Below are 12,195 nucleotides of genomic sequence, written 5' to 3'. Positions count from 1 at the left end.
TGAAAAACATAGCGCAGTAACATAAGTGTATAAACACCCAAATAAATATTACCAAAGGCAAGATAAGTTACTCTTCAACCTAGTTAGATAAGTTCCTAGAATATTTATTTAATGTAAAATGTGTGTTTATTTCAACAAATAGTGTCGAGCGTTACACAAACACAAGAAAAATAGCCACGTGGTATCTCATGTCTTTGAAATCTCGACAATGACTTAAAAATATACAAAATATTGTTAGAAACCTAACCAATAAATGTCCTCGTGATATTTATTGAGTGGGTTTCTAATATTTTTTTGTATATATTTTTTTTTTTAACTCATTGTCAAGACCATTTTTTTCGTATTTTTTAAACAAAACCGTTTTTATTTTAACTGAGGATATTTAAATAATAACAGTAATAATAATTAGGCAGTCCAATAAAGAATTTTATTGTGATGCATTTTAAAAATTTTTTCCCATGTTTCTACCTTAATTTTCATTTAAAATGACTACCTTTTAAAGGTTTCGGGTATGCTGAAAACGAATATTGTATTTACATTTTCCGCAAATATGTAAACTTCCGGATATTAAGAAATGTCGTTTTTTATGTTATTGCTGGTGTCCATCTTAGTACTCGGGGTTGGGGCTGGGGTTGCGCTCGCGTGTAATAAGATAGCCACCAGTGATAACATAAGAAATGACATTGCTTATTTATCCGGAAAACTACTTATTTGCAAAAAATTTAAATGCAATATTCGTTTTCAGCATACCCTAAAACCTATAAAAGTAATCATTTTAAATGTTAAGGTGGAAACAAGATAAAAAATTACCGTTTTATTTCTTTGTTTACATAGTTGAATTTTCAGTAAAACAACAGAATAGAAATGACAAAAATTATGATCAACTGGTGAATATATAGTCGTTGCTTATCAGGATTCCTAGTATCCTGGTACTGTGAAAGCTACATCAAGCATTCATGTAGAGTACGATTTATAGTTGCATCTCATAAAATAGGGGTATATATTTTGGGTCAGGTAGAGGATTTACAAAATTGAAAATTCATATAAAAAAGAATAATATAATATAAGAAAATGCATAAGTTCTGGTAGACTACGGGAATTCCCATTTTTTACAGAAAATAGATATGAAAAATTTTCTTCGATTTATTTCTGAGAATTATTTATATTTACTCAATTTTTTTCTTTTCTTTAAAGCGAGTAGGAAATACTGATCATTAATGCTCTTTAGGCATTCAATGGCTACACCCAAGATTAAGCTCTCCTTTAATGGGGAGGCAGGTAAATACCTACTCTCAATAAAGCTATAGTTAAATACCAATATAATATTTAGTTTTGTTCATGAATAGACACCCACTGTATAATCCCATGCACCACTTCAAAAAAATTGAAATTTGTACATCTTAATTTATAATTCATGTCTTCTAGTAAAGAGATACATCAGATTTGAGTGCATAATCAGAAAGAGAACACAATTTTACACAAGACTGCCAAGTTTCCTGGGAATAGCATGAAAAATGAATAAATGGTGGCGAAATTACTGAATTTATTGAAATGTCCGTAACTTAACCCACTTTTTCTAAAGAAAAACGTTCACGGAAAAGCATAAATTTTGGCACTTAAAGGTCTCATAACTTTTGAACTACTGATAGTATTTGCATAATTCAAACGGTTTTAGCATCTTTTACATAGCTCTTTTTATGTAAGTTGATAAAATATTTAAAAAAAAAATTTTTTTTTAAAATAAAAAAATAAATCAACTTTTAATGTTAAAATTAGCTTTGTGTGAAATTTGTAAAAGATCGGCTCAGCCGTTTCGAGGCCTATGAGGAAGGAAATCACACACAGAGTGGATTTTGTATGAGAGTGTAGATATGAATGTAAGTTATTTATTTATTTTTTTTTTTTACATGGAGGTCACCCCTTATCAAGGCCTAGAAGCCACTCGGGGATAAGGGTTATTGTGTGTACAGTAGTTAATATTGGAGATTTGATAACGTGTCTTACTTAAGGGGGCGGTTCATCAGGAATTTGTTCATGTTGTACTTGAAGACATCCACGTTGTAGTCAGATGAGAAACAGGCAAACGGAAGAGAGTTCCACAGGCATGCATCTTTTATCACATAAATACCTTCAGATAAATGTTTTTCGCAAATATAATCTAGAAATGTATCGCGTTTTGATTTTTTTTTTTCAAGTACATTTTTTATTTACGCACTATTTGTAAAACTATGTTCTCTAAAAAATTAATATTCACATTTGCTTTTTAAAAACCTTTTATTAATACACCCAATTGTGTCCCTTTAATGAATGTGAAAACCTTGCCTATATGTTCAATATTTACGAAAACATTAACGCAATCTATTTTAACTGTTTTTATCTAATGTGTAAATGAATGCAGAAGCTTGCAAATATAATTGACAAAAGTATTTTGTTTTGTTTTTTTTAAGTAAAAATATTAATGTAAGCCCAATTTGTAAAATCTGATGTTCTCAAGGAAATTATTCAGATTTCTATTTTGCAAAATATTTTTAACATGTCCAATAACGTTCTGTTGTGACCATGTTTCATGTTTTGATGTAATGTTTTTATGAAAAGTTGAATTGTGAAGCATTTAAACTGTAGAATAGAAAGTTATACCTCTAAGAACTCATTTATTCAGTCTATACCCCATCCTGTAAACATAACCTATGGAATTGTTTAAGAAGTTTTACCTAAAAGAAAAAATAGGAGATGATGGCAAGGAAGCCGAAGACTCTGAAGAAGGAAAAGCTAACTAAAAAGAAGCAGCAACTGGCTGCTGGCCAGTTAAAAACCGTGTTTGTTTGTATACCAGCGTTAAATGAATAATCTGGGCAGTGTGGATTATGATGTATTCATGGAAAATGGATCCTTTGTCAGTGTTTCTTGAAAAGAAACTAATAGATATGCATGTATTGTTCGCCGTAAACATTCTAAAAGTCGGTGTGGTATTGTTGTAGTATAGCAAATTTCTATATTTTTGTACAAGTGACTAAGGAAAGACATATTAGATTTTAACAAAGTCATTCTAAAAGTGTTTGAAAACGCAATTTGAGAATCCATGACATGACTGAGCGATCAATCAAAGTGCCTAAGGTAAAAAAAATCAGGGAGCATTGATTATTTGCATATAGGATGAGTGTTCAACAATAATGAGAAAACGAAATGATCACAGATGCATATAATAATCAGACTATGAAATATTTGATAACTGTAAACTGGGCTAGGAGAAGAACATAACAATGAGTGGGGAAGTATTGTGCTATAATTTGTTTGGAAGAGTGTTTCTCCTCGGACTTATTGTAGGAATTAAGTATATTGAATGAAATCAATAATAGTTGGAAAAAATAGACAGGTTATTTTTTTTGTAGAGAGGAATAATTGTTTCCATTTTATTAATATAGAGACCTAATAGATTGCCAATTTCTAGAGATTTATTAAAAAAAATCTCCTTAAAACTTCAAATATATCCTATTTTGATTGTTTCCATTTTATTAATATAGAGACCTAATAGATTGCCAATTTCTAGAGATTTATTAAAAAAAAAAATCTCCTTAAAACTTCAAATATATCCTATTTTGATTATTTCCATTTTATTAATATAGAGAAGAGATATATTTGAATTTTAGACCCTTTTCTCGTTTGTTGACTTCTCTGCTAAATCCACTAAGAAAATACCCAGATAGGTAGAAAAGTAAAACAGACGCCTTTGATGACATTTATATATTTGTTTTACCTATTTTTTTTTGGGGGGGGGGGGCTATTGTAAATAAAATAGAAAAAAAAAATAGCCATAATTTCATCAAATCCACAAATGAACTGAGATGTCGATAGAGACAATGAGAAAAAAAATTCTAACGGAGAATCATTTTTTTTACTCTAGTGGCAATGGAGACTTCTGGGGTTGTTGGACCTTGTTAAGTTGCACTTATTTAGACTGCATCTTCCTTAAGGCATGAGCATCGTTAAATAGATTGCAGTGCGTTTAATTTGTGATAGCTACAATTGGTTTTAGTTTAGGGTTAAAAAAAATAAAAAATTAAAAAAAACTGGTTCAAATTCAGTAGAAGTACTTATAGCCTTTCCCTCCGAACTTTTTTTTTTATATATAAATTTGTATTTCTAAAATATTGTATTTAATCTATTTAAAATAGATTAAGGACTAAACTTTTGTAAAGCAACATCGCCAGATGAGATCTCTGGCTAATTACAACTAGTTGATCGAAACATACTCATGAATGTGTAGCAATACCCAAATGTTTATGTAAGAATAAATAAAAAGTATAAAATAAATAAATGGTACAAGGGGAGTGGGTTGTATACGTTCGTTTCATAAAATCAGTTATGTTATGCTAAAGAGTTGGATCGGTGTCAATTGAGATAAAAATAAAATAAATCTAAGATAAATCATTTGGCAACGTAAATTAATGTGAAATTCAATATCAGCCATTTTTTTTTTTTTTTTGTTAACACTGAAGTAAAGTTTGTTAATGTTAACAAAATATAATTTATTAAACAAAAAAAATCTAAAACACTTAAATAAAAACAGGATGCATCTTAAGTCAGATCTAGAGATGGACAACTTAACCCACATAAAAAAAAAACGGGATTGCTGTACAAACAATTGAATTAACTTTATCTTCAAATTCACTAATACTAATTTCATCATAATCACATAAAATTTTTGCAATTTATACTTGAAATGATCAACTTTCTTGCTCAGACATGAGAACAGCAAGATCAAATTATTTTTTTTTCTTAATAAAATGACACCCTCATTTACATTTTTTTTTTAGGAACATCACGGCATCTTCGGGGCAAGATCAAAGTGTAGTATCTAACCCCCGCATCCCCACCCCCCAAAATTTACTTCTCCATTTCGTCCCATCTAGAGATCATCCCCACTTAGAGACTGACCCACAAGAGCTCAGGTTCCTTTAAAAACCAAAGTGGACTGGGCAGGCTATCAACCAGACGGGGTTGGGAGGGCCCTACTAACCACTACTGGTATTTTTTTTTCTCCCCCCCCCCCCCGCCCTCGACACAAACGAATTATTGTATTGCCTTTTTTGTTATCTTTTGTTTTTACACGCTAATAAAAAAATATTTTTAAAAATTGGGTGCTAAGTAGGACGTCCTCAAGTACGAAAGGGCGAATGCGATATTATGGTGAAACAAGATTCTAGCTAAGGAAACTTTTGTTTAGTTCTAGACTGACAAGGATGACCAACGACCCCCATTGTTTTCCTCCCTTTTGAGTTGGCCTTGTGCCTAAGTTTTGTTTATGTTCATTTTTTGCCTGAATAAAAGATTTAATATCTCAAAGTGTACTATCTGTTCTTCAGATGCTACACTTAGATTTCTTGTTCTTTCAGTGGGGGAGAAATCCTTCAAGACAGACAATTTTTAATTTTTGTTCCTTTCTCCACGTTAAAAAACGACCCTGGGTGTCTAACTCCCCCGTGGGGAGGCAAAGTAAATAGGAACATCACAACATCTTTGCACTTGTAAAAATTACCAACGACTCAATGCGTTGCCAGAACCAAATATTTTACACCCCCGCCCTTTGCCAATATGAACTTAGGGTTAGTGTTGCACTGTTGCACTGTTGCTGTTGATTGCCGTTGAAGGAACGACATAATTAAATATCTATTGAACTTGTTTTAAAGAAAAGAAAAAAAAAAAAAGGGGAGGGGCACTTGTACAGTTTAACATCCCCGGCAAATTTAGAAAGCGATTCTTAACATGGAGGGGGGGGCATTTAAATCTTTCCTTGTCGCGGATGGAACTTTCCTATATTTACCAGGGGATGTTAAACTGTACAAGCGGGCGGAAAAAAGAAAAAAAATTGCGCACAATAGCGCACTAAATTATTTAACAGGGGGTTCCTACCTAAAAAGGTGCTAATGCACTTACTGATCCGCGCTATTTTTTAAATCGTATTTCCAAGTTTAATTAAAGTTTCGATATGTTTTTTTTATTCAATTGTAAGGTACAAAACACCCTCCCCTCCCATGTTAAGAATGGCTTTTTAAATAACGCTATTATTTCAGCACGTCATGAGTACAAAAAAAAAAAAAAAAACCTCAACCCTAAGTTTGGATGGAAACGCCCCTTCCTTCTCAACTTTACAAATAACCGTAAAAATTATAAATTAAAAATTTTTTTTTTTTTAGTATAAGCAAAACAAAACTGTTTTACTAAATCTCAATACGTATAAGAGTGACAATATATATATATATATATATATATATATATATATTGAATTGTTTGTACAATAGTGGCACGATCGAGAAAGATCGTTTTGGGTACTTGTGCACCTATGTTACCGTGCTGAAATAACGTTAAAGCTATTCTTAACATAGGGAGGAGAAAGTGTTTTGTAACTATTCTGTACTTCCACCTAACAATTTAATAAAAAAGATATCGTGAAGCTTTAATTTAATTTGAAAATACTATTTAAAAAGTAGCACAATAACACAAGTGCAGAAGCGCCTCGCTTTTATTTTATTTTATTTTTTTAGCAACATAATCAGATATATAACTTTCTATCCGACAATTACACGGTTCAACAACAAACACGAATTACGACCAAGCACCCCCCCCCCCTGTTGTACATAAAAAAATCACAGCGATTTGTGACCGTACGAAATTCCAAAGTTTTTAAATTTCTGGATAGAAGACATAGCTAGAATGAAACTTTATAATCAAAACATAAAATATTATCGTTTATTTTCGATTAAAATCACAAACTTAATGTTGAGGTTAAGGCGGGTATATTTTATTTTCTATATGATGATGACGGGGAACGCGATACAACAATAACCCAATGCTAGCCCTAAGTCCGGAATGACAAAACGAATAATAAAGATGGGGAGGAGAAAACTATTTCTGAAAGAAAAGTTTTTTTAAACTAACCAATCCTTAATTTTAGAAGATAAAAGTTTCAGTGATTTCAAATCACTGATTTTACTAAAACTTTATAACTGGTCGCCCCTATAGTTACTAAAAAAAAAAATAAAAAAAAAAGTTGCTCGTATGCGTGATTTACAGAATTGAGTTATTGTCCTTGGTCCGTGACAATAGATTTTGGTATTAGTGCACTTACTGATCGCGCTATTTTTTTAAATCGTATTTCCAAATTTAAAGTTTTACGTTTTGTTTTTTGTTTTTTTGTATTCAATTGTAAGAAGAATAGATACAAAACACCCTCCCCATGTTAAGAATGGCTTTTTTAAATAACATTATTTCAGCACGGATCAAGAAGTGCACTAGAACCTAGATTTTTACACGTACTTTGCTTGTCCTTGTTATCTCAAGTGTCAAATATTAAACAAATGGTGATTAGAAATGTTTAAGTGATTTATTTTTTTTAATGCGTCTTCATTTTTATAATATGTATGCAGAATACTGACCGTGCTAAAATAATGTTATTTAGAAATCCGTTCTTGAGATGGCGAGGGTGTTTTGTAACTATTCTGTACTCTCAATTTAATAATAAAAAAAGATACCGTAAACATTTGGTACTCGTGCCTCTATATTACCGCACTGAAATAACATTTAGAAAGCCATTCTTAGCATGGGAGGGTGTTTTTTTGTAACTATTCTGTACTTTCACTTAATTTAATGAAAAAAAATATCCTAAAAATTGAATTTAACTCGTACTCGAAAATACTGTTTAAAAATAGTGCGGTAACAGATACATTAGCATCAAAATGAAAAAATAAAATAAAAATACAACACTGTCCGTACTGCATAAATAGCATTTTTATAATTAAAGAAATTTTATAAAACATTTGACTGTTTATAGTAACGGGTTAAACATTTGGTACTTATACATAATCTGAACCGATTCTTTTAAAACCCTAATCCATTTTTTTAGGTTTCGTTTAATTCGGTGGTGCTAGTGCAGAGAGTGATCCGCGTTATTTTTTAAATCGTATTTCCAAGTTTAATGATATGTTTTGTTTTATTCAATTGTAAGGTTGAAGTATAGAATAGGTACAAAACACCCTCCCCTCTCCATGTTAAGAATGGCTTTTTAAATAATAACGTTATTATTTACGTCAGGACCACTCTCTCTCTCTCTCTCTATATATATATATATATATACAAATTCGGTTTAAATTCTGTAGATGCATCAAACATTATTTTGTAGGGTGTTAAGAAAATACTACTATCCAGAATTCACACTCTTTAAGCTCCCATCCAAAACGGCTGCAGATTTGGCCCCGAGACTAGTATTTTGTTTACCTGTAGGAGGATTCCTTTGTGATGTCGTAGACGACAATTGCGGCAGCTGCACCCCGGAAATACATGGGGGCAAGTGCCCGGTATTTCTCCTGTCCAGCCGTGTCCCAGATTTGAAACCGGAACGTCTTCCTGCTGTCCGGGTTGTTCGCGTCGTCGACGACCAACGTTTTCGTCATGAATGAAGCCCCAATGGTGCTGCCCGGGTTTTCACGGAAAGTATTCGTCACAAAACGAAGGACGATACTCGTCTTACCGACACCGCTGTCGCCCAGGAGACAAACTTTCACATCGCGTAAAGACATTATTTTGGAGAACGAAAGATGATGAGGGGGGAGGGGGAATTATTTACCCTCCGCGCTCCGCGCACCTTGCTTTTTTTTCTTCTTTTTTTTTTTGCGCTCTTTTTGTTTCAGTTTTGTCTCCGCGCTAGAATTTATTCAAAACAAATTGTGATTTTTAATGAATATCCGTTTCAAGTACTCTTACTAGTATTTTGTTGTTTGTTTTAATCTAAATACGTTTTTTTTTGTTGTTGTTCTCGTTCCAAATTTATTCCATTTTCTTTTAAGTTCTTCTTTCTCTTTCGTTGCAAAATTTGTTTAAAATAGATCGCAGTTTAGTAAATATCCATTTTAAATAGAGTTGATCTTTTCTTTTTAGTTAATGGTTTCCTTTTTTTTTTCTCTTTTTGATTTTTTTTACGTGTGTTTGTTTTCCAAATTAAAATCTTGACCTACACCGTCGTTTCTATTAATGTTTGCTTCTCGAAGATAAGGAATCATAACAAGTAGACAAAAACATTTCGAATGTTAACACCTCCGTAGATTTCAGGATAATAAACAGCGAAACGAGAGCCAAGCTTGCTCGTCGTCTAACAAGAAAAAAAAGTATATCGGGCCTCAAAAGCAAGTAAAGCAAACAGCCGTACGAAAGAGGAGAAAACCACGATACAACCGGTCGACTACTAAAGCACAGCCATTTTCCTCTTTCTAATAATCAGGTGACGGGAAGTCAACGATATTGCATTGACTATCAAGGGAGATAAGAAAATATATAGTTAACACAAAGTTATCTCCCTTGCTCAAAATACCATTATTATTATTATTTTATTCTTTTTTTTTTCCCAAAAAAAAGAAGATAATCTTTTGTATAAAATGAAAATGTAATATCTGTTTGATTCCAGTAACAGGAAGGTGGTCAACCTTAATAGAACCGAAATACGTAAATAAACTTTTAATATAAAATGCGTTTAAAAATACATATCCCCTTTATTTACCTCCCCATGATGGCAGAGTTAAACACAATGTCAGTTTTTAATGTGGGGAAAATTCAGCTTTCCAAAAAGAGAAACCGAGAATTTGGACAAAAAATAAAAATTGCTTCAATTTAGTAGGATTTCTTCCTCACTGACCAAGGACAAGAAAAATGAAGCATCGGAACAGGTGCTACATTTTGATCTTATGGTTAAATATACCTATTATTATATTAAATATGAGTTAATTAACTTTTTTTTTTACCTAAGGCTTTTTTTCGTATATACTTTAATGAATGCATGCTAAAATATACTTTCGTGTTGGGATTCTGTTGCAGTTGAAAATGTTTTGTTTTGTGGTAATGGTTCTAATTGGGCATCATTTATAATTACAAGTTAACAAGTTACATATCTCGCTTAGCTATCCCTCTCTGCATGTATATATAAGAACGGAAATTAAATATTTAATTTTCTTTCTTATGACAGAATCGTTAGAAAATGACCTCCAGACCCTATTGGAATAGAGCCGTAAATGGATGGTTACATTTAATGCTAGCAAGACAAAACTGCTCTCCTTTAACAATTACAAGAAGCTATGGTATTATTACCATACATTAACATGGGTACTAATTAGAGGTCACCATTTTGGTAGGCTCCCACTTTGGGGCGCCTCCGATAACAGGGAGAACTGGAGCGCTGAAATAGAAAGAAATACTGGTAAAAGAAAACATTGTCTTCTTATAAAAATGAGGACGTGTAACGCGACTTTGTTATGAATTCATGAGGTTTTATATATCCAATATATATGTGTGTTTTCCCGAAACTTGGGTTACAAAGAAAGACAGTGCATTTTGTAAAGTCTGTATTAATGTTCAATGCTCCTCTTGGCTACCTAACGGGAGTTGAGGAGTGAGGCGTGTGTTCTGTCTCGAGTCGCCGTGGAAGTAAGGCCGTTTCCTTCACTCGAATGTCCCTCGTAAATCGTTCTCGCTTTTCATTGACTGGAACCGCTGATGACGTATAAGAAGAAAGGAAGGAAAAGAGAAAAGAGTAGGGAGAAAGAGAGAACTAAGGTGAGAATACAGCCTAGTCTCGTAGTAGTAGCAGCTCGCTACAAAGCCTCTCCAACTACCGATATCCATGATAGATAACGGTACTAATGCACATATTGATCCGTGCTGAAATAATAATGTTATTATTTAGAAAGCCATTCTTAACATGGGGAGGGGAGGGTGTTTTGTACCTATTCTTTACTTAAACCTTACAATTTAATAAAAACAGATTTCATAAGATTTTAATTCAACTTGAAAATACTATTTAAAAAATAGCACGGATCAATAAGTGCATTAGCATCCAGATAACACCCTACCTGAGAATTCTTGTTCCAAACTCCTTGGCCTAACATTCATGGACAACATGAATTGGAACAAATATATTGAGGACATTGCGAAGGCTGCTACAAAGATGGTAGGTTCCCTCTATTGTGCTAGAAGATTACTCACACCTCAGAATATCCTGTACCTCTATAAGGCCACCATTCGCCCATGCATGGAGTATTGGTGCCACATTTGGGCTGGTGCATCTACCACTAGTCTTTCCCTCTTGGATAGTGTCCAAAAAAGAGTTTTCAATCTAATAGGTTCCACTTTGTCAACTAAGCTTCAACCCCTGTCCCATTACTGCAATGTTGCACCTCTGTGCCTATTTTACAAATATTTTAATGGAATGTGCTCTGATGAACTCGTTACACTTGTGTCCCCTCGACGTACATATTCCTGGCAAACCTGCTTAGCAACAAAATCACACCCCCTCACTGTTGAGGTCCCTAAATGCCAGAAAGCTTTCTACTCATCTTCCCTCAAACAGCTAAACTTTGAAATTCATTTCCTGCTTCCCTGATTGTACTGATATGCAGAAGTTTAAATGTAATGTAAACCAACATCTTGTTAATCTTTCCTAGGCTTGGTCCCAAATAGTAGCCTCTTACGTCCAAGTGGCGATATGCCTTGTTAGGGGGTGAATGTGAGTAAAATATATTAATGATCTATTTCAAATATTGAGCCTTTTCATCTGGTTGTCCTATAAATCCTAGTAGTAATATTTATACGCACTTTAAGTTTCCCAAATTATTCATTTAGTAAACTTGAATTCATATATATATATATATATATATATATATATATATATATATATATATATATATATATATATATATATATAGTTAGTTAGTTAGTTAGTTAGTTAGTTTTGAAAATATATATGGCAATGAAGCTTCACAAAATTTTCCACGTTTTATCTTTGTGAAGATTTGTCTGGCTGTTGCATGAAATCAATGTTGCTATGTGTTTTTATATGTTCTCATAGTACTGGGTTTGATAGCCAATCAGATGTTCAACGAGCGAGAGCAGAGATGCGCCGCTGTACAACTCATGCTCTCTACCAATTCAAGTTATGACAACAGGACCATTGCTAGCATCCGGACGATTTAACACTTGAGGGCACAGCTCAATGAAGTTTCCAGCAATGGTTATGGTCTTTGGTGTGGTTTCAAGCGAGGGCTACATCTTGTCACCTCACATCTTCAAAGCCGGCTTGAAAGCCAACACCAAAGTGTACCTAGATGTGCTGAAGGGTATGGTGGTCCACTGGTGCAATCAGGTGGCCGCTGGTAG

The 12,195-nt window shown here is 33.1% G+C and overlaps 1 protein-coding gene across 1 annotated transcript in view; it reads right to left on the bottom strand.

Annotated features, from left to right (window-relative positions):
- The window catches only part of LOC145291502 (ras-related protein Rab-22A-like), a 31,510-nt gene extending 22,234 nt beyond the window's left edge, over positions 1 to 9,276 (bottom strand). Inside the window, exon 1 of the mRNA XM_080137425.1 lies at positions 8,272 to 9,276. Coding sequence (XP_079993551.1) covers positions 8,272 to 8,573 — 302 coding nt within the window. The 5' untranslated portion in view covers positions 8,574 to 9,276. The remainder of the gene's footprint in view (positions 1 to 8,271) is intronic.
- Positions 9,277 to 12,195: the final 2,919 nt, after the last annotated feature.

This window comes from Euprymna scolopes, chromosome 12 (assembly GCF_053919585.1).
Source record: "Euprymna scolopes isolate OS-2025 chromosome 12, ASM5391958v1, whole genome shotgun sequence".
Classification (NCBI taxonomy): Eukaryota; Metazoa; Mollusca; class Cephalopoda; order Sepiida; family Sepiolidae; genus Euprymna; species Euprymna scolopes.
This window is presented reverse-complemented; position numbering and strand designations above follow the sequence as displayed.